Source organism: Ixodes scapularis, unplaced genomic scaffold (assembly GCF_016920785.2).
Source record: "Ixodes scapularis isolate PalLabHiFi unplaced genomic scaffold, ASM1692078v2 PGA_scaffold13__105_contigs__length_92229423, whole genome shotgun sequence".
Taxonomy (NCBI): domain Eukaryota; kingdom Metazoa; phylum Arthropoda; class Arachnida; order Ixodida; family Ixodidae; genus Ixodes; species Ixodes scapularis.
This window is the reverse complement of record NW_024609839.1, coordinates 26762788-26784580: the sequence shown is the minus strand read 5'-3', so window position 1 is coordinate 26784580 and position 21793 is coordinate 26762788. Positions and strand designations below refer to the sequence as shown.

Here is a 21793-nt window from a genome sequence, read left to right as displayed (position 1 = left end):
ATATTCAACAAGCTGTGTTGTACAAGATAATCCCTGCAGAAGCCGTGTTGTTAACTTATATTCTAATTATTTGCGTTTATGTGTCACAAAATGTTAAAAAAAAAAGACGTTCAATCACCTTCCATGTAATGGACGTTAATGAAATGGGTCTGTAGTTCGAGACGTCCATCTTTGACTCGTCTTTGCGAAGTGGCACAACGTGAGCTACCTTCCAGTCATCTGACAGGGCTCCTGTAGACAAGGACTTGGTATAGATTAAATAGAGATAGGACAAGACCGACTGAGCGCACCGCTTTAGAACGCATGGTGAGATGCCATCAGGGCCACTAGCTTTGGTTCTATTGGTGTTTTTTAGTAACGCCTTAATGGCCTCGTACACCAAAATTCTATTGGTTGCATTTCGGGAACAGCGCCAAGGTACAAGACGCCATTATAGTTGCATTTGGGCGAGAAAACGGACTGAAAGTACTTCGGTTTATTCTTCGAAGTTTATTCTTTAATGGGTTATGTAAAAGTACATGAAACCAACACTGCGCCCCCAGAGGAAAACTGTTTTTAGAAAAAAAATAATAATAATGACCAGTTTTTTTTTTGTGAAACATACGACATTTGTGTTGCGCGACTATAAAAAAAAAAGAGTTGCAGAAATAATACTATCTTCAATATAAAAAAATAAGAAAAATATTCTCGTTGTTGTTGTGGCGTGCATTGAGTTGAAGATACTGCAGCTTTTCACATGAAACGACAATGAAATTGAGCAAGTAAACTCACAGCCAACATGGTGAACATGGCTAACTTCTTTTTTTGTTTTTCGTGGAATTACCTAATCTGACTTAATGCAGCCTTGAATCTATTATATGTTCGTAATCTAACATTCTGTTATCAAACCGAAGGGAAGACGTAATACCGCCATTCGCGTAGTTCCTTCTATCTTCCTGACTTTCGTGATTAACGACCAGTGCCTGTTTTCTGCTTATTGGTATCTCTCTTGGCGGCTAAAATAGCCGCGAGAGAGATTTTGAGGACACGGCGTGACTGTCCATGTGGGAAGGAGGCACTTTTGCGGCCAACATGAGCTGAAACACCTCTCCGCGTGGCGCGCGGAACTATCAGAGCCGCCTGTCGGACTTTCCTGCAAACCGTGAAGCACGCTCAGGCCAATACAGTACAACTCCCCTTCGGCACTCGTGGTGCCACACTGCACTTTCGTGTCGTCTGCTAGTGAGAAAGTGGAGTTGACGTCCCTTCGTTTAACAAAATCGTAAAACCTGTGCGTGACCCAGCCTAAACTTGTCGCGAACTTTCTTGAACCAATTTATTTCTAGATATTTTTGAGCCCACGCAATGATAAGTCCATATTTTCCTTCTTTTCTTTTTTTAAATTTGTTCTCGCGGATTCACCGCGTAGGGAGCAGAGACGAAAGCGTGGTGCCTGACGAAGCCTCTTCCCCCTAAGTTTTAGCAGCTCCAAGCGATAGTTATACAATAACCACAACTCCTCAAAATATTACACGACAATTCTACAAAACAATTAATTTATCTGCAGAAACACGTGTGCATCTCTCTATTCGCCAGGGACATATTCGAATAATTTGAGATTGCGGACAGAAGTGCGTCAGACATCTGAACATTAAAATGTATTGTCACAGGGCACTGGTATAGTGAGGGTCGTTGGCGTCTTCGGATGGCTTCGTTCATGCCTTCAGGGATTAAGATCGACCTGGGAATAATGCACTGCACGAAAGGCGTTCTCGATCTACGAGGGACAAGGAGAACCGTTAGCTGGTCGCAGCGGTATCGGTGAAGAACCCTTTCCAATTAGAGCGGGAACTCTGAGAAAACACGGCGATCCAGGCGTCTATCTGGACAGCCAGTCCTGTCACAGTTGAAAACTGCCGTCTCGCTAGCAGACGACAAGGAAGTGCAGAGTGGCCAAGCGAGCGCCGAAGGGGAGTTGTTCAAGTTGGCCTCAGCGACATCAGTCTGCATCGGATTTAGCAGAAAGAATGGTGACAGGCGGCTCTGATAATACCGCGCGTCACGCAGAGCGGCGTTTCAGCTCCTATGGGCCGCTATAGTACATTGAGTTCCAGCCCATTCAGCTCTGTAGACGTAAGCATTGGCTCTTTCATGTTTCCTCATTCTCGCTTAGTGGAAACTTCCTCAGACAAAACTTTACAAGCCGCTCCTAGCGTAACTGAGGGCGATCTATTTCACTTACCTTTGAAGCCCCCTCAATATCTTTCTGAGCGAAAAATCGGACTGGAATAATTGAAGCGAAACGGATTACGTCAACCATTAGTCTGGAACGCTAGGTGCAGTTTTGTCTATTGTCCTCACGGAGCCGGTTACGTGAACTGAAAGTACATTTTACGGCTATTTTAACCGCTGGGCGAGATATTCGCATTCACCGGCAAACCGACCCAAGCGAAAACGGTCAAACAAAACGACCTGATGAGGAACTCATCGGGTCATTCTGGTATAGGCCTGCTTGCACGCGGGCGTGCCCCGATTCTTTAACGATTGGACAAACATCGCTGGGATTGATGTTGAGTTTACGCGAGAGTTCAGTCTCACGGTTCAGGGACAGACATTGCGAGTTTAGATTCTCATTCCTGGCTGCTGCGGTGTGACGTTCTACATCCGCGATCTCTACTGCGTTGTACAAGTTAAGGGAAACCCAATTTCACCGTCGTACTGCATCGGCTAAATATCCCCTTTACGGAAGAGACATCAAATGCCATTTTAATAATAGGTTGACCTCCACTCAGTAAAAACATTCCTAAAACAGAGGTTGAATGTTTTTTTAATTGTTTCTTTCTTATGTGTTCTCGTAGTGCCACGAAAAAGAAAAACATGCACAGACGCGGGCGGTATAGATGAAACTTCTTCGTTTTGTGTTCACACGTAGTTCGCATTGTTTATATGTATATGTATATATATATATTTTTTTTTTGTTTCTTTTTTTGGAGCCAGCCAGCAGAGGAGGCAGGAAGTCGGTCGTAAAGGGAGTCCATAAATTTCCGACCCTCGAAGCGCGTGTTTTTTGACGGGAGGCCTCGTCGAGACGGGACCTCGGAACTGAAATCCGACTCCGTCCATGTCAACAGAATCGACGGGCTCTAGTAAATACTTGCCGACGAAAAAAACAACAAAAATATATTTCCCGCGTCAACGGCGAATGCAAGCCAAGACGAATTTGAAGCTGTACCCTACGCGTCTGCGCGGTGTTTACACTGAGCAGGACCGCCAGTCTGGTCGCTGCTGTCTCCCCGCGAATGACAAACGGCAAATCACTCGATCGCACGTAACTCAAGCAGGCCCGTGGTCGCGGAATCGTGCCCCTCGAGACTGTAAATCAGTCGCGGAGGCAAACGACGTGACAGGCAGGGCGGCAGCTATAGCCTACGCGAGCTGTCCGATCGTCTTTCGTCATCGCCGACTCGTATACCTACGCTCTATGTCATTCTTTACATGGTCCGTAGTTCTCAAGTTTTGGCAGCGCCTCTGACTAACAAAAGTAAATACATATTGGGCCTTTGACGAACCATTGATGACTGATCCGGTAGTAAAATATGAACCATTTTTATTTTTGTCTTTTATGATAGATTGGAATCAATCCGACAATACAAGAAATTCGCCCACCTAAACAAAACAAAAAAAATGTAACTACGTAAAACACGTTCTTGTTAAGCTTTCCTGCCAAATATATCGGGTAAGAATGAGAAAAAAAAGGGAAAGGTTAGCGCATTGGGGGCAACCCAATAATGGATTTTGCAACAAAAAGCTTTCAAAGTGTTAAAAATTTAAAGTTTTGTGCAGCACTTCACGTTTTTCTTTTTCCAATGCATTGCCAAAAGTGAATACTTAATCGCTACCGCGGTTATAGCACACGTTTCGCCTCCCTACCAATCCCGCTTATTACAGAGAACATATTGCAGCGTGCATGGCTGAAAAGGAATACTCCCCCTACTTTTAAAAGGTTCGTGTTTATCCTTACCCCGAGTGTAATAGATAAGGAGACCAACGTAAGCTTGCCGAGACAGTCTCCCGAGATCATAGAACATTCTAGACGGAATGTTCGAGATACCGAGTGTAGTCGATAAGGATCCCAGCGTGGCCTTGCCGATTCGCTGTCCCAACGACGAGGTACTCTCGCGCTAGCCAGCTGTAACGCCGACACTTGGACGCTCGCTGCTACTTTCTCTACGGCCGTGTTTTTTTGTTTGTTTTTTCTGGCACAAGTTTGCCAATTAGACCTTTTTTCAGTTTTACGCCTGTTGATCTGTTTCGCTTCGCGACAATATGACGTTATTATAATGACTGATTTATAGAGTCTAGCAAGCATAACTAGAAAGTGTGGCAAGAGTGCGATGAAGCGGCGTGCAAGGCATCTTTCAGTTACATAGAGTTAATGATGTAGAGGCCTAGGTGGCAAGCATTCTGGCCGCTTCGGATAGGGGGAGGGGGGGGGGCATATACGCGGACATCCGCAGTCCCATTGGCTGACCCGAATGGCCTATATTGCTGGCCCCTTACAACATTATGTATCTACTTCCTACGGATTGTTTATAGAAAATTGTGCTATATATATTCTAAAAAAAGTATATACTTTCTATCCACGGTCTATATCGTTTCGGCGCGTTTTTTTTTTTTTTCTAGTTTTTTTGTAGACTTGCTATACAACTTAGTGCATAAAGGTTTGGATCGAAATTCCATAAAAAATGTATAGAAAACAGATACAGATTTCAAAAAACGTTTCTACAGGGCGATTCCCACAGTGTCGTTGAGTCTGACCGAGTGGGAGGGTTGCTATGGAAACAGCGACGTCGGCTCCAACGAAACCGGTTTTGACGCCGTTTTGTTTGAACCGACGCAGCTGTTGTCATAGCAACCCTCCCACTCGATCGGACTCAACGCGACTGCGTGAATCGCCCTTAACCCTTTTCTAGCGACAATAAGCCTGTTTTTTTCGCGATAAAAGAATTATGAACAGTAATTTTAGGTTTATCACGATATAGACATGGAAACATGAGCTGGCCACTTGCTGCGTGCACATACGTAGACATCGCAAAGGCATGCACATTTTTTTCCTCTAATGATCGCAAATACACACCCCACAGACCACTCGTGACACTAGTAACAAAGTATTGAGGGATGGGCATAGTTGATTCATTGTTCCTTTTGACAGAAGCGCCACAAGACAAGGAAAGAAAGTAAGGGATGCAAAACAAGTGTTTGTGTTGTGTCTCTTACTTTCCTCGAGATAGAGACAGAAAGTAAGAGACAACACAAACGCTTGTTTTGCATCCCTTACTTTGTCTCGATCTTGTGGCACTTTTGTAAAAAGAAACTGGTAACTTAGTTGTGTTGACTGCTCTACCGCAAAACATATCCTATATTTAAAACGCAATCCCTTCTACGAGGACCATGGACGATAATATGATTACACGTACGTTGCTTCTTTTTTTGCACATAATTTAAATGAAATGTGGTTAATAAGGATATCAAACATCTGTACATTATTGACTCAGATTGAAAGAAAGTCTATAGAAATTCTATTGAATATTTTCCATACGACGTTTAGAAAGTTGAAAGAGTCGTTAAATTGTGGATGGGATTTCTAAGACTCCCTGAAATAATTTTGCCAAGAGACGACTCCTAAATATGCACAAAGCAGCAGTAAAACATTACCTGTAAGGTATGTACCTTGTTCTTTTGGGTTCTCTTGGGTTCTCTTGAGAGCAGACGCTACTTCGGCAGCAGCTATCTGCTGCTGCCAAAGTATAGCGTCTGCTCTCAAGACAGTGCGACGCCGTGTCGAATAACGTCTCGCTTTCCGTAGCGTGATGAGTCGTGACAAATGCCTGCGCACCTCTTTCAACCGCAAAAGCCAAGCATTCCTGCTGCCCGTCAGATTGATGTTGACGTCAAGTTTGACAGGCGAGGTCGGAAGTAACCCAACATGGCGGCTGCTGAAGCGGAGGTGCGACCTCCTCGTGCGAATGCTGCGGCTGTGCAGCCCGAAATAAATTCGCGGTTTTCTTTTTTTCTAAGAAGGCGCCGGTGGATTATTGCCCTCTCCGAGTCCTAGCCTCGGCGTCGGTTGTTGGTTCTGTGTGCACTTTTCGCACCCCGATGCTGATAGTTCGCGCCGCTTTCGTGACGCTTTCGTTTGTTTTGAGGCCAGCTGTGCTTCGGGGGATAAGTTGGGTGATGATCCGCACATGGCTCGCTGTTCGTGTATCTGGAATATGGCTTGTACGTTGTACGTTCTTGGTCTCTTTATTTTTAATTTTTTTTACTTTTCCGGTTGCGTTTTACTAAAAAAACGTGTTTTTTTTTCGTTTCTTTTTTTATAACACGCGACATACTTCTTGTTATGAGATACGTCAGGAACGTTGGAGTGCCTGGAGTTGTTTGCCAGATTTTACTTTTTGTCTATTTTCATAAAGTTATATAAAAATGGCGCCCTTTGTAATGTTAAGATTGTTGTTAGCTCCGTTCAAGAATACCACAAGGATGGGAAGTATCTCACCTTAAAGCATCTATATACCGGGTGATTCAAGGAGACGGCAGGCTCTTTAAATCGACCGGAAAATTCGGTTTCTGAACCTATCGCGCTACGACTTTGTGCAGCGTTGCCCACAAATGGTGCATTTTCTTTTTTTTGTAAAATTGGCAAAGAGCGAACTTACCTGAGGAAAAAGTAAAGAAAGAAAAAGTTTTAGCTCCTATGGAAACGCAGCGACGCCACCGGTCTGCAAACAACACGGCGCCGTTTCGTACGAGAGACAAGAGATGGCGCAAGTGGTCGCGACGCCAACTGCCGCCAACGAACGAGCAGACGACGCCGAGAGCCGGCGTATTTAGCAGACAAGGAACTGCAGTTCCTTGTTGTTACCGCGCCTGTTTTTGTTTCTGCCATTGTCGCCGCCCGCGGAACGCGCTCCGCTTTTTAGTCGAAAAGATTGTCTGCTAAAAAGGCCTGCTCTCGGCGCCGCATGCTCGTTTGTTGGCGGCTTTCGTTGCGCCATCTCTTGTGTCCCATGCGAAACGGCGCCGTGTTGTTTGAAGACCGGTGGCGTCGCTGCGTTTCCATAGGAGCTAAGCCTTTTCCTTTCTTCACTTTTTCCTCAGGTAAGTTCGCTCTTTGCAAATTTTACAAAAAAAAAATGCACCATATGTGGGCAACGCTGCACAAAGTCGTAGCGCGGTAGGTTAGGAAACCGAATTTTCCGGTCTGTTTAAAGAGCCTGCCGTCTCCTTGAATCACCCGGTAGATCGGATCTCAAACTCCGTCAAAGCATCGCTAAGTGTGAAAGAAGGTCAGATACCTCGTTTCAACGTTAAAACTGAAAGCGCTTTTTTTTTTTTTTTTAGTACGTGGTTCGAATATTTAGCTTCCTCATTTTCTACTTGACTTTGAGTTTATATAGCAGCTTAACTGGTTTGTTACGTTTCCATATCTATCACAAACGAGTCCATTTTCATTAATATAAAACTCAAACGTAAAAGATTAATTAAAAAAAAAAAAACTCCCGTGTGGTTTTTGGACGATTCTAGACGGCCTCACTTCCCATAAAAAAAAAAGGCTATCTCTTTTCCAAATTAACCCGTAAAGTTAAGCGACATTACCGCTCGCCATATTTAGGTCCCCGCTTCAATCACAAAGTTTGTGACTGGATCCGAGTTAACACCAAACGCAGACGCAACAGTCATGCTCAGTACATGCTCATAGTACCTAAAAAAATGTACTCTAAAGACAAGTGCAAAAAAAAAAATAAACATCGAGTTTGCAAAGGCGCTGGATTTTTAAGCCGCAGCCAGGCTACTCCTACATTATACAAAACAGACGCACTTTCTGCGCAGACAGGATGACATAATTATCTGCGGACTCGCCTCATGTCTGTTCAGAGCATGCTTGCCTCGTACATGCTTCGAAGATGTCTGCGGACAGTGTTTGTATGGCCAATGTGACCGCCGTACAAGGAACAAACACGCCCCACAGTATCTGCACACTGTCTTCTGTATGACGAATGAGCAGTATGGGCGCGGCCTCAATTTGCGCCGTTTCTGACGGACATCTCTTCCCGTCTCCAACGGAAAAACAAGTACGCGAGGCAGTCTCGCAGAAACTTGGCTCGCAATCTTGCCGCTCTCGCGGCAGACATCCCCGGAATGTTCGAGAGCCATTCTATGGAAGCAGTCTGTCTCCGCGAGGCCATCCACTATACTCCCCGCACCCCTCCACTGGGAGTGCCGTTACGCTTCAAATTGTACGTTTTTCCGGCGTGTCGGCCCTTCAATTTCCTGCGGGACTCTTACGCTTGTCGTCAGTTTGTTTTTGTGTGTGTGCGTTTTCATTCCTTTTATTATGTCCAACGAGGTTCTACGCATTCTTTAGACTCAGTGGTGTCTTGGGTCTGAGAAATAACGCCACGTTTCGTAAATGTTTTCGCTTCAAATAAGCGGTTCCTTTGTTATATCTCAGAGAGGAAAATCATTCCCCGATTGCAATAAAATGATACTGCGCAGAGTGAAGCGAACAAAGTAAGGTAAAACTGAATAGACTTTGCTTACTTACAGGAAATAAGAAACTGAGTTTAAGTGCGTCTGACGATGGGAATCGTGTCCCTCATAGAACGGCGGCCTGATTCTGACCCGGGGGGAGGTGCTTGTGACGGCGGTCACAAGTGGTTCGTAGAGTACAATCCCTTGCACTTGGCTGCCAAAGTTTGCCAGCCAATCGCAGCAGGTTATTCGTCGTTTTCTTCGGACGTTATCTCCAGGACCACGTCGGGCGCCTATCAGAAAATTTGAATGTAAACCCTTATCTGCACTTCGACGAAATTCCAAACGGCGAAACGTAGCTGCATTACAATAGATTGTTAGACTACGGAGGGGCTTAAAAATCCACCCCCCCCCCCCCAAAAAAAAAAAGGAACCCCCCGCCCCCCCCCCCCCCCCCCCTAAAATCTAGGTACGGCCAAATGGGCAATTTGAGCTGACGTTAGAATAAGTATAAGCATCGGTTACAGGATTTCTTTTTTAAATGCAAAAGCAAATATTTTGCACAGTCAGGTTGGCCTGCCATTGGAATATGGCTGCACCAGTTCACGTGTTAAGTGAGGAATTTAGCCAGTGAAGTATAATGCCTCGCCCTTACTAACACGGCAACACGGCAAAGTACGTTTATAAATGCTTAGCCCAGCGGTGCAATACCCACAGCCTCGAATGCCAGTGTTAAAAGCTTTTGAAAACAAACAAAAACGCACCATATGAGCAAACGCCGAGAATATGATACAGAGCAGAAAGGGTAACTCTCTGGGACAACGAATCCCACTATTGGCGGCGATGCGAACAACACGTTGGATGGTGTTTGTAATGAGCATGGTGGAAGCTTGAAATCATTGTGCTTTGGAACAAGCGCTGCCAACACTCTCGAAATTGAAGTTCGTACATTACTTTTATATCCGTTGGTGAGAAATGAAAAAAAAAAAAAACAGTGAGTGCGCAGGCGAGCTGGTGGATGTTGACCATGATGTAGAAAACCCGAGACTGTGGTGAAAGCAGGGAAACTTGGTCGAAGAAGAAAGACAGGAGAGAAGAACGTCTCAATGAGTTGAGACGTTTTTTTCTCCTGTCTTTGTTCTTCGACCAAGTTTCCCTGCTTTTACCACAGTCTCGGGTTTTCTACATCATGAGGTAGAAATGCTTTGTTGACGTCGTAGTCAGCATTCGGCCAGTCGTGGAAGGCCGGCCACAGCGACTCTTTCGAACGGTCCCGTTGCCTATTGCCTCCGAGTGCACGTCCACTTCGAGCGCCGATCAATGCCACTTCAAGCGCCGATCAATGCCTTCCCTTGTGAATTCCCACTCAAACTTATCTTCCAGCATAATGGGGCCAACACACCGTAAAAAGAGAACACCAAGAGGAAGTTGAATATACCTTTCCAGAAATATGTTGCGTCCCAACCCTCTGCTTGACGCATTGTGGCGTTCCGATGTACGACACGTGAGGTTATCCGTGAATCGAGGACGAAGTTGCCGCGTGTTTCACATTTTGTAATTTCAGAAAGCAGCAAAGGCAGAAAGAAACTAAAACGGAGTGGGTATTATTCTAATTTCACCACAGCTTTTTCTTTTTTTTGATTCTTAGCTTTTAATGATACGAGAGAATGAATAGTGGGGCTTCCAGATTAAACAAAGCGTTCGATTCGGCACGAGCGTACACCTGGACAACCCCATAACTACTTTCGCTGCGAGGATCTCCTGGGATTTTCTCGAAAGGTCTATAGGCCCGTAGCTCTCAAGTATTGCGCCTACATGTCTGTCTGTCTCAGGGTGAAGACATCCATTGTTGCCCTGAATGTGCCAGCGCGTGACGCTTTTGCACACACGGTGCGTGACTTGGGCGGTAAAATGGCGTCTATGCATTAGCCAAAGCTACACGCTGGAGCGGAGTGACGCCGGATTGCGCGCGCTTCAAAATGCATAAAGAAACGATTGGGCGGAAAAATGGCTGAGATGTCACCACTCAAGCTAAAGCGCGCGTGTGTATGAAGGCACTCTACTCTCAAGTTTTGAGCAGCGCTCCAGGCGAGCAAAATGGAATATTTGGCTCCACTTTCGAACGTGCGTCATTACGCTTCCCCACTAGTTTTTTTTTAATATTCTAAGTGCCAGCGTAGCAGAGGCTACAAGAGCGAGCTCCGAGCTTTTAGTGTTCCTGTCAATCACGTGCGCTCGTGCAGCGCGAGCCTCGTTCAGGGGAGCATGCTTTGCAAGTAGCTTCGGCTTTGCTATCAGGTAAAGTGAAGGATAAGGGCTAGCGAAAGCTATAAAAGAAAGCAATAAAATAATAAAGCTCGAAGGAATGTTTAATAGGACGCTGAAACCGCGAGCTGCATACGTTTTGGTTTTGAGCATTTACAGATGCAGACAGATGCTTGCATTAGAACGTGGCACTTGCAAAATCGAACGTTACAGTGTTGCCTGGATGGTCCTGCTAGCATAACATGGTCGCGTCCTGCGGACGAGCTTGCGTCTAATGCCCGAGAGCAACGGGTTCATACAGAGGAGGTGTCGGCGAAATGGAAAAAAAGGCATATCGAATTGCATTGAACTTCAAAGCGTCTTTTTGTCGAGCCAGGGCGGCGGCGCCATCTAGATTTGTAAATATCTTGACTCAGAGAGCGTCAAAAGCGTACCATCGTGGTGTTCGTCATGTTTCTTTACATGTGTACATATGTACGTGTTCTATTATCGCTGCACCAATCATAAACAAAAAGGCCTAGTAACTCGTGCTTTTGAGGCTGCTTGATCGGTCCCATTACCTCGTGGCGTTTGCTGCATCTGGAACGAAGTATAGGGAGTATTCACTGGCGGCCATAGCTGTGTGCGCGAATGCTGAGCGCGTGCTGATGGCGAGCTTCCACAGTTCTTTTGCAACGTGCATTCCGTACCATCAAGATTGCTGGTCTTAGCAGCTTATCGGTGTAAGCTCGTTCTGAGCATGCGCTCTAAACAGTACCCACAAATATGGCGTCCAGTGAATACTCCCTATAGATGCGACTATACTCCTTGTCACCTAAATAAAAAAAAAAAAGCTCTTTCATACACCGCGCGAAATAGTTCCGACGAAATTTGGTTGTCGAACGAAGATGCGATGCTTTTGGCGTTTAAAGCGTGTACCTTTGATAAGCTAACGTACACCTAGTCTAAAATGCACCTACATGTATCTTAATCCTCCAAATAGACGGTAATTTAGTGTTGCTCCGCGAGTAAGCGGACTATTTTACTACTGCTATCGAGGTGAAAACGAGTGTACGGTAAACGAACAAAAAGCTAGGGCGCAGAGAAGCTGGTAAAGGTCTAACATTTTAGACAAAACCCCGAGACTGGGGGGAAGAAGGACAACGCAACACGAAGTCTCAGAAGTATAGGGTGTTCTCACTAACGTAATTTCGTCCACCATTTTTTTTTTTTTTTTTGTTATGAACTGTCTGGCGCGTGCTGAAAGTGAATATTCCGAAAATTTGCACGACACACTCAAATTACAAGTTCAATGAAGCTTGGAAGTTTCACCGCGTTTTTTTTTCTTCTTTCTGATGCAGAAAACATTGTTTCCACTGCCTCACTCTAACAATAAAATGGCGGATTAACGTCACGTGAAAACACCCTATAGAGTCGCTGAGTATTATCGGCATTTTATTCCTCGTTTTTCTTGCGCTCCGCCATTTTGTTGTTTAATGCGGAGCATGGTGCTAGTGGCGATCGTGACAATCGGAAAATGCGACTTCCCGAGCTCTAAACACGGCGTCAGCACGCTAAGGCGATATTGTTCTGCTTGGTCGCGGTGGGCTGTAAAAACATTTCTGAACCAGAGAAAACCGTTTCATGCTAGATCAGACAAAGCTCCAGAGAAGTAACTACCGGGAATTAAAGCAAGCAGACAGCTATTGAGTGTCGTGACCCTGAGGTTTTCTCTGGTGTCTCTTTAAGTGTATTTTAGCTCTTTTAGTGTTTCTATACACCGCGGATCATAATCTAAAACGCTGATGATACTCTAATCATCCGCGTTTTGCCACTGCTAGCCTTGTATCTGCAGCACGAGTGGTAAATTTGGTGCTCTTCGAGTTTCCCACGAGCTTCAAGTCGTTATAAAAAGAGTTGATTTAGTGGTTTTTGATGACGCTCAGTAAGTTTGGAGTTGAGAGCATACGTCTATTTCCACCAGTTAAAAAGCGGATTAATCAATTTCAATTAATTAGCCGACTTATCACAAAGATTAGCCATCCACATAATGTCCGCCTGGCCGTATAACCCAAATGCACAATCCGTATTAGTGCATCTTTTACGGATTGTTTGTAATAAATCTGCTCGAATTAAAATGGAACAGCCGGTATATGCACCTATATATGAAAACAAAAAAGAAAAAGGGACGGGTAACGTCACAAAGCTTAGAAGTGTTTCTTAACCGCTCGGAGAAAGACTCCAAGCCCGAGGAGTTCGTTGAAACTTTAAAAAGGCGTCGCCGACGCCAAGTCGGCGCTTTCCCATGGGGACAACCGTCGCGAAACGAGCCTTCGCATTAAGCAAAGAAAGCTCAGTCGGAAAAGCCAGCTAACGCACACACGCACACAGAAAGAGAGAGAGAGAGAGCTCAGCGTAATCACAATAAGAATAACGAAGCGTCGCGCAAAAGAAGGCAACTTTGCGCACAGCGGCCCCGAAAGAGACGGATCGGCCCAGTTCGCTCCCCGAAGCATTCAGGGAGACAGGCCTGGAAGGTGTTCCATCAAACCCCATAATAAAACAGGGTTCCCTCTAATCAGACTCAGTCCCTTTGAAATTCATAATACGAGTTAATCATATCAGTCAGGCCCCAGCGTTTTTTTTTACCATCATTATTATTACTTTTCCCTCTCTTCGCTATGTCCTCGAACTTGCACATCCAGTTTTCGTTTTGCGAGCACACCAAGTTCCATTCTGGAAGAAGAAAGTGTGCGGATCGTCGGTGCGCACAATGTTTGGGAGCCGATCCGCACAGTGCACCAATCTTTTTTGTTTTTTTGCTGTTGCTTTTTAATTTCTTTTTTTTTTTCCTGCGAGATGTCGACTGGGTAGAGAGTCGGGAAAGTAGAAAGGGCGAGTCAGCATCGATCCGTCATTGGTCTCTCGCGACGGATCAAGCTTTTCCGGGCCTAAAGCGTGATGACGTCATTGGAGGGGGGAAAGGGGGGAGCGGTGCGATATGGGCCGATCAGTCAAAGTCAGTAACCACCACCGTCGCGTTCCGATTCCGACTCGGAGCTCTCTGGCCGCGCTCTTTTTAATCTGAATTGCGAGGAGATCGGCGTGGCTCGTCGCACGTTCCGCATTGTTCGGAGCCCGGGTGTATTTGCTATTTTTTGTGCGCGTTCTGCTTCGTTTTTGCTTCTTGGAGAGTCTCGTCTAATTCTGGGTTCTCTGCGCTTCGTGTATGCGTGCATGAGAGAAAAAGGAGTTTCTAGATTGTGATTCACCCCCTCCCACTTCGCCCCCCCCCCCCTCCCCCCCCGCTTTCTCAAACTCGACCCACTGTCGATTTTGCGCAGTCGCAGTCTGTAAAAGATGGTGGGACTGTTGGTTCATATAGTTGTGCTCAAATAATCAAATAACGTTCTGGTGTTTCATACGAGTTGTATGCTGTCTATACAAGGCGTGGCATTTTCCTATTTTTTTTTTTTGCGTGTTCTCCAAAGACGAAATAAACGAAAACATGCGAATGTATGAAGCGTATTGATCAAATTACATAATTGTTACGAAGCCGCCTAAGGTCAAAAATTTTGGTAGCGCCGAGATTCGATCTCCGATGTCCGACCGGCAATTGGGAGTCCCGGAGTTGGAATCCTTGCTTTGCCAAAGATTGTCTTTCGGCAGCTTAGTAACAGTCGTTCCATTTCCTTCATTACGGTTCACACATCTGCTTATTTTAAACTGTATAGAGACAAACGTTTTGGCCGTTTCGCTCTATATGCATTTATCTACTTCATACGCATTTATCTTTTCAAGCGCAACATCAACCCCTCGTCCTCGTTCACAAGCTCCATTTAAACCATCATGACCATTTTTATTTTTAATCATTCGTACAATACAATCTTATCATCGCTAGACGCGCCATCGCAGGCCTTCATAATATAGGCGACTTGCCTTCCTGTGGTGCCGCGTCTCTCCTGAATCGAACTAAATATATCACTTTACCACTATATCTCCAACTGCGTGCTTGATTTTGTTCAACCTTTGTCCCTTTTTTCACTATAATTTCAATCTTTCCGCCGTCATGAGTGATATTCTGTTTCAACTACAAAATGCCGCCTTGCCAAAGAGAACCTTTCTTAAAACACTCATGTCTGCATTCCGCAAAGTATAGTCTCCTAACGACCAGAGAAGTCATTTGCGGGACGCACACAAGTATGCGCGACCTTCAAGTTAAGACACGTACTACTTTTCAATCCCAACGCCTGGGAGAACAGCACGATATTCCCCGTTTAGGAAGGTCGGCGATAGTCTGAATGCGTGAAGGCTAATTTTACGGTAATTGCTTAACAAAGAAGATGGAGAGTATGGGTAGTGCTTCGTAAACAACCTTGACGCTAATAAAAGCAACATCGAGACCATGGCTTCAGGTACTGCTGAAAAGCAGACAAGGAGAAAAAAGAAAAAAATCAAAAGAGACTGAATCCGGAGTGTGGGGCCCCCGATGTATGTGACGGGCAGAAAGAAGTCCTCCATTTCCACTCCTTCAAACCGATCCGAAACTTCGCAGTCTCCTTTCGGACAACCGGAGTGCCACTTGACCGACCTTCTCCCTCTCGACCCCCAACAACAACAACAACACCAACACTGAAAACTGCGGGAAAAGAAACAGAGGACAGAGAGGCGACAAAGAAGTGGAGCGACGCAGCACTCCGTTGGCACTTTTGGAGACACGGGCACATAGTATAGTAGCGAATTCACACCGTCTCCGAGCGGGCCGTCTTGATGCGCGCGGTAGCAGCAGCAGCCGGCGTCGGGGCGCAAAAAAGGGCCGAACAGATGGGCCCGACAAGTCGCCGGCGGCCAAGTGGCTGACGTTGATGGAGCAGAGGCGCGAGGTCTTTCAATGGGGACGTATTGGAAACGCGCGTCCCTTCTTCCGTCGCGAGGTTTCGGGAAGAAGGAGGAAGTCGCCGCGCCGCTCGAAGAGGATGCAGCGCTGCCTTTTCTCTCCCATTGCGTCGCGCTACACGTCCGCCCCGTTTGTGGAAGTCGCGACTCTACTCTGACAATCAGGTGGACGCTACGTTTTCTTTGGAGCAGTCATACGTCTATCTTTCGCCACGCGGTCGCGCTCCCGTTCCATATACTCACGTGCAGAAACCGGGTTCAGGCGACGACAGGGAGGCGGCTGATTGGTCCATCGAAACCCGTAGTTCCCCCCCGCACTGTCAGCTAGGGGGTGCAAACGGAGGGTAGGATTCTTTCTCCTAGAGCCCTCGTATGTTAATACGGCGTATTCTTTCTATACTGGTTTCGTTTCGGAGGTTCGCTCGAAGTCGGGCGGTCGGTCGGGTCGGTCGGTCGCTACGGAGAGCCTTTTCATCCTTCTGTTACGGATCGAGGACTGTTTAGGGACACTCGTCCGTTTCTTCTTTTCTTGCTGTCTCTGTACCGAACGACGAACGAAACGATTCCTTTGGTCCGCGAGCACGAGTGAGGGTTGTGTGTGTGTGTGTGATGCGGGATGGGGGAAATGATAGAGTGGGTTTGGCGGGTCCTTCTTTTGGGTCCTTGCCGAGAAGGATTCGGAGTGTGAGCGACCCTGAGTGGTAACCGTGACGTTCTTAAGATCATTCTTGCTGTTGTTTTATTTTTGCTCTTTTCTTTTTTTGGTAGGGTTGTATACGTATTTAAATCGGATAGGGTTGGATTCGCCGTGTCGTAAAGCCTTGCGATGCATTTGCTCCTTCTGGTAGCTTGTGGGGCTGAATTGAGATTTTGGAGGCGAGTCGCGGCAAAGAAAATATATATAATTTATAGCGCGCAAGGACAATTCACACTGAAACACGCGCCATGGCAAAAAGGGGTGGACCACGCATTCAGCGCTAGCAACTCAGTGTTGCATTCGGTCATCGTCTTCTACGCAGTTTGCACATCTCCCACACTTCGTTATTTTTCTTTGTTGCTAGGTAAAACAAATCTTTCTCGGGTAAGGTTACAGACGGGATGCTAACGCCTTTTCTGTCCACCTTCATAATGTTCTGAGCGTCAATAATTTTTCGCGTTAGCGTTGCAAGTTCTTGCTTATTACAGTGCAGTTTTGTTTAAGTCTCCCGAGCATTCGCAGTCCCGACAATGGCTCACATTTTGTCTCACGCGCGAAATTACGGCACTTCGGTAGAAGAAAATACGGGACAGAAAGACAAGGTGCCCTGTCTCCTTCCGAGAAAGTTTCGACTATCGAAGCGTTCGGTTTCGACCAGCTCGCCTCGCTTGCATAGGCGAGCGACTGACTACTCCAGCTTTAAAATGGCTTGTCCGACTTCTCGGCCCCTTTTAAACCTACGCTCTCGCAGGTTGTTAAGCACTATAGTCGGTGACAGGTCAAGAACAAAGTGGAAGATTTTCCCACCTCTTTCCACTTTAGTGGTGCGAACGGTGGAGAGGAGGCGGCCTCCTCTGCACCGTTCGCTCCGCTGAAGTGGAAAGGGATGAAAGGAGCCACCACTCCGTTCTTGACCTGTCGCTGACTATAGATCTATTCAATGGCTCATTCATGTGCCTGTCATACATAGCAGTGGTCCAGGTTATGAAGCCTTCACGAGTTAAGATAGAGTCCGAGAAAAATTCAAAATCGATATGGAGTTATTAACTCCTTTTCTGAATGTACATTTAATAGAATCTTCTAAATCTTATGCGTCACAAGCCTGAACAACCTGTGAAATGTGGTAACAAAACCACGTAAAAGAGGAAAGAGAGAAAAAAGAGAGTAAAAGTATAGATGAGAAAGAAAGGAAACTTAAAGGCAACGGGAAGTTCCGAAGGGGTCGCTGACAACCACGCGATTAGAACGAACGCAATAATTTACACATTTATTGAACTAACTAGCTCCTACAAAAATATAGAAATATATAAAAAAGACGTAAATCATTGAAAATATAACCGGGCCTTAACCGGTTCCTGGGAGGTCCCCTATGCACGTTTTATCTCGTAACGAGCAGCGTCGAGCTTGACCGAGCGCTTCCTCGCAAGACACGAGGGCCTTGCGGAGAAGCCCCATCATTACAAGACAGCGGTCGGAGGATGGAGAGCGATAAAGGCGATGAAACACTGCAGAGGTGGACGTCAGCCGAGGCCGATATAACGACGTGCCTCCTTCGAGCGCGGCCCTCGGCGTCCCCTAATGAAGGCAGCGGCGGCGATCCCTGCGGTGCTTTTGCCCCGACTTTGTCGGGACCTTATTATTATCGACACTTCTCGCACGTGAAGACGTTCGAGGCCACTCTTTGGCGGTTTTCAGGGGGGGAGTCGGAAGAGGAAGAGAAGCAGGCTTGGCGTACTCCACGAACGCGAGATCCTCGTTGGATTGGATGGGGCGGAACACCGTTTTAACGTTGTCTCGTTTTTTCCCCCTTGTTTTTGTGTTTAATTTTCGATATAATGACTCGTTTTGAGCCGCCATCCTGAGGTGACTTGAGGGACGCTCTGGTTCGATGGCTCCTTGGTGCTTGGGGTTTGAAGCTGGATTTTGGTTATTGAAGGTGTCGCGTGGGACGGTTCGTTAGATGGGGCTGATGAGTCAGCGGGAAAATGCTGTCTATGCTGTCTTAGTCGATGCGGTGTTCGGTTGGTCGTCTGGTTGGTCTCTGGAGTCTTTGAAACGTGAGCATATTCAAGTTGTTTTTCAAATAAAACCCTCCTGATGCGTTTCTTTTTCTTCTTTCCTTTGTGTTTCTTCGTGATTGGCAAAGATGAGAAAATGCGATGGTGTCCCGAACCTGGGTAAAACTTTAAACTGACTGCAGAAATCGGCCCGGTAATGTATCGCGCTACAATTTTCCAGAGGTGCCGGAAGGTGGTAGAAGCATCGCATCAAATTTTCAAATAACAAACTTACCTCTACAAAAAAGAAGAAAAAAATATAACAGTTTTTTTGCAACCTACAGTGCACGTCTGCTAGCCGCGCGCCCTCTGAGTGGCGGAACAACCGACAGATGGCGGCTGCGGTCCCGGCGGCTCACGACAGCTCAGCAGGCGCCCAGTCGCGCCAAAAGCAGACTCCATGTAGCTCAAATTACTCGATGAAGCATCGGTTTAATTTGTTTTATGTCCATTTAATGCGTTTTACTGGGAACGAAAAAGAAATCACGCGCTGACCATTATGGCACCGAAAAGCGTGCGTCGTTTATGATTAGAAAATGTCTGCATTAGGTGTGACCGGGCGGCTGCTGAGCTGCCGTAGCCGCCTCTGTCGCCACCTGCCGGTTGTTGCGCCAGTCAGAGGCCACGTGGTTAGGCGACGGGGGACCTAGATAGACAAAACCAGTAACCATTTTTGTTTTTATTTTGGTAAGTTTGTTTCTTGAAATTTTGATGCGATACTTGCACCACCTTTAGGCACCTCTGTGGTGAATGGTAGCGTGATACGCTACCAAGCCGATTTATCCGGTCGCTTGAGGGGTTTTTCCCGGGTTCGGGACCACGCGGTAGATTCTGGCTTTCGTATGGTCGTGGATTGAATTGCGAGTGAGTGCGATGGCGGATATCGCCACGATCTAAAAAATGTCAGAGACATATAGGACGCGATCAAATCATTGCTCACCGAGGCGCGTGATTCCGATGAAGATCTACTCCGCGAACTCACGTCGGCACACGTCCGCACTTGCCATGGTTACGAGCAGAGCCGTTTATACTGAGAGTGTTTAACCTTCTTAAGAAGGTTGTAACAGCCTGGCAACCACAGCAGCGGAGTCTCACAACCGGGGAGCACTACTTCCGTCCGCCATTTTGTGGCTCTGATTCATAGGAACTCTATGCGATTTCTCAGGAATAAACAAGACAAAGAAGTAACGCCATTTTGTGTTATCGCGCAGTCCGCTAGTTCTAGCGGGCAACAAGCTCCTCCCATTGGTCAAACTCTCTCTGTATAAACGGCTCTGGTTACGAGCTGAGAAGGCTAACGGTGTGGTGCCTGGAAGGCTTCTTCGACTGCTGTCTTCAGCGCGCCCTCAAAAGTGATCAGTCGTTTTCTGTTGTCTCCGCTATCTTTGCCGCGACACAGTAGGGAGTTGTAGTAGATCGTTTTTCTCTTCCGCTATGGTATCCCCGAAGAAAACGTCGCAGCTGCTTGTCTGCATAGTTCAAGGTCTTGTGGCGGATTACGGAGCGCTATCTGGGTGCTTAGCGGGCTGCGGGAACGGTCTACTACAATTCCCTAGTGATAGAAGCCGGCGCGTAGCCAGGGGGAGGGGGGGGGGGGGGTTATGGGACTCGTGGGGCTCGGTCTTCCTTCGAAATCTTCCGTTTTGCTGGGGCCTCCTCTCCCCCCTCCCCCTCATACAGCATTTTGTCATGGGCAGCCCCCCCCCCCCCCCCCCCCCCCCAAACCAAATCCTGGCTACGTGCCTGGATAGAAGTGAAGGCGGAAGACCACTGTCCCGATCTTCCTGGTCGCTGTCTAGCTTGGCAGTCCACGAAAGCTTCAAATGTTGGAACATAACGTGCCTCGATTGCAGGGTATTTGCAACTGCTCTATCGAGGTCGCGTGGTTTGTGGGTCGCGTTTGCAATGAAAGCTTTCAGGAAACGTCGCAAGCGTGGAACATCTGTAAGCGTCTAAACTGCGCACGCTCTCCACGATTTGATTGGCTTCCTCCTGGCTCGCTGTTGGGAATCTGCGACGTCAGCGACGCTCCCGTTCGCTGATATGTTTTTCCAGAACTTAACACGACCAATCGCCAGTTGCCAACAATAAAACAAGCCAGCTCCTGTGGCGTCATTTGTTACCGATTCGGCAGCCCTTTGAATGCACGAGTGCAAGCCAAAGAGAACAGTCGCTGATGCGTTCCGCTTATGGTGCTGGAATTTTTGCATGTCGTTCGTTTCAAGCCGTTAGCGCGTCAGAAGTAGAAAAGCGGCAGAGATCAGATAGAACCATGCCCTTAAACTAAGTTTCATTTAGTGCGGGCCAGAAAATTGTGGCATGGTTTCTATATTTATATTTTCTGCCTTTCCGTTCGCAGTGCTCTACCAAAAGAGGCTCAAGAAAGAACGCCGCTGTCGGCGCCGTATCCAGGACCAGCTGGAACTCGAGCAGAAGAAACGGTCTCAGTACGAAGAGGTGCTGCGAACCACGGCCACACTCCCGCCGCCCGAACACAGATCGCCGCCAGCTCAACAATCGCAGCAGCAGCAGCAATCGCAACAGCAGCCTCTACAACGTCCAGGTACGTGACCCCTATCCAAACGAATAAACAATTCATAACAGTGGTGTTTAGCATAAAAAGGGATTACTGAACGGCTAATGGTTCATCCGAAAAAATGGTTAATAAACTGGCGGTCTTTATAGGCGCTACGCTGCATTAAGCCGGATGCAGTACTGAGCTAAACGCATTATCAAGCTGACTCTATGCTGCATTAGGCTGAATGCTGCATCAGGCTGAATTCTGCATCAAGCTGAATTCTTAATCAAGCTGGGTGCTGTGTTAAGCTGGATGCTTTATCAAGCTAGGTGCTGTGTCAAGGTCGATGGTGCACCTAGCTGAATGCAGTATGAAGTTAGATGCAGTATCAAGCTGGATGTTGCTTCAAGCTATGTCTAAAAGGTTGGATTGCTGGGCTAGTTAATTGTGGAACGACATTATTAAAAACATTGCAAAATGACGGGACGAAAGTAGAGGGAGCACACAGGACAGACGCTGACTGACAACAAAATGTTTCTTAAAAATCCCACGCTCGCACAGTGTTTCGCATCTACACGCGTTCATCTAATCACTTATCTGTGTGGGGTCATACCGCAGAGTAAAATCGGCATAAAGCCAAACGTTGGAATTTCCAGTAAACGTGGAATTTCAATAAACATTTAGTTGTCAGTTAGCGTATGTCACCTGCGCTCTTTCTACACTTGTTCCGCCCTTTTGCACTGTTTATAATAATGTCGTTCAAGCTAGGTGCTGTGTCAAGCTGTATGCTGCATCAGGATAGATGCTGCATTAAGCCGACACAGTAACAAGCGGAATGCCCCATCAATATAGATTCTGTGTCAAGCT

General features: G+C 46.7%; 1 protein-coding gene across 1 annotated transcript in view; it reads left to right on the top strand.

Annotated features, from left to right (window-relative positions):
* LOC8031921 overlaps positions 1-21110 on the top strand; it is a 102205-nt gene extending 81095 nt beyond the window's left edge. The window contains exons 7-8 of the mRNA XM_042289598.1: positions 20768-20971; positions 21094-21110. Coding sequence (XP_042145532.1) covers positions 20768-20971; positions 21094-21110 — 221 coding nt within the window. The remainder of the gene's footprint in view (positions 1-20767; positions 20972-21093) is intronic.
* Positions 21111-21793: the final 683 nt, after the last annotated feature.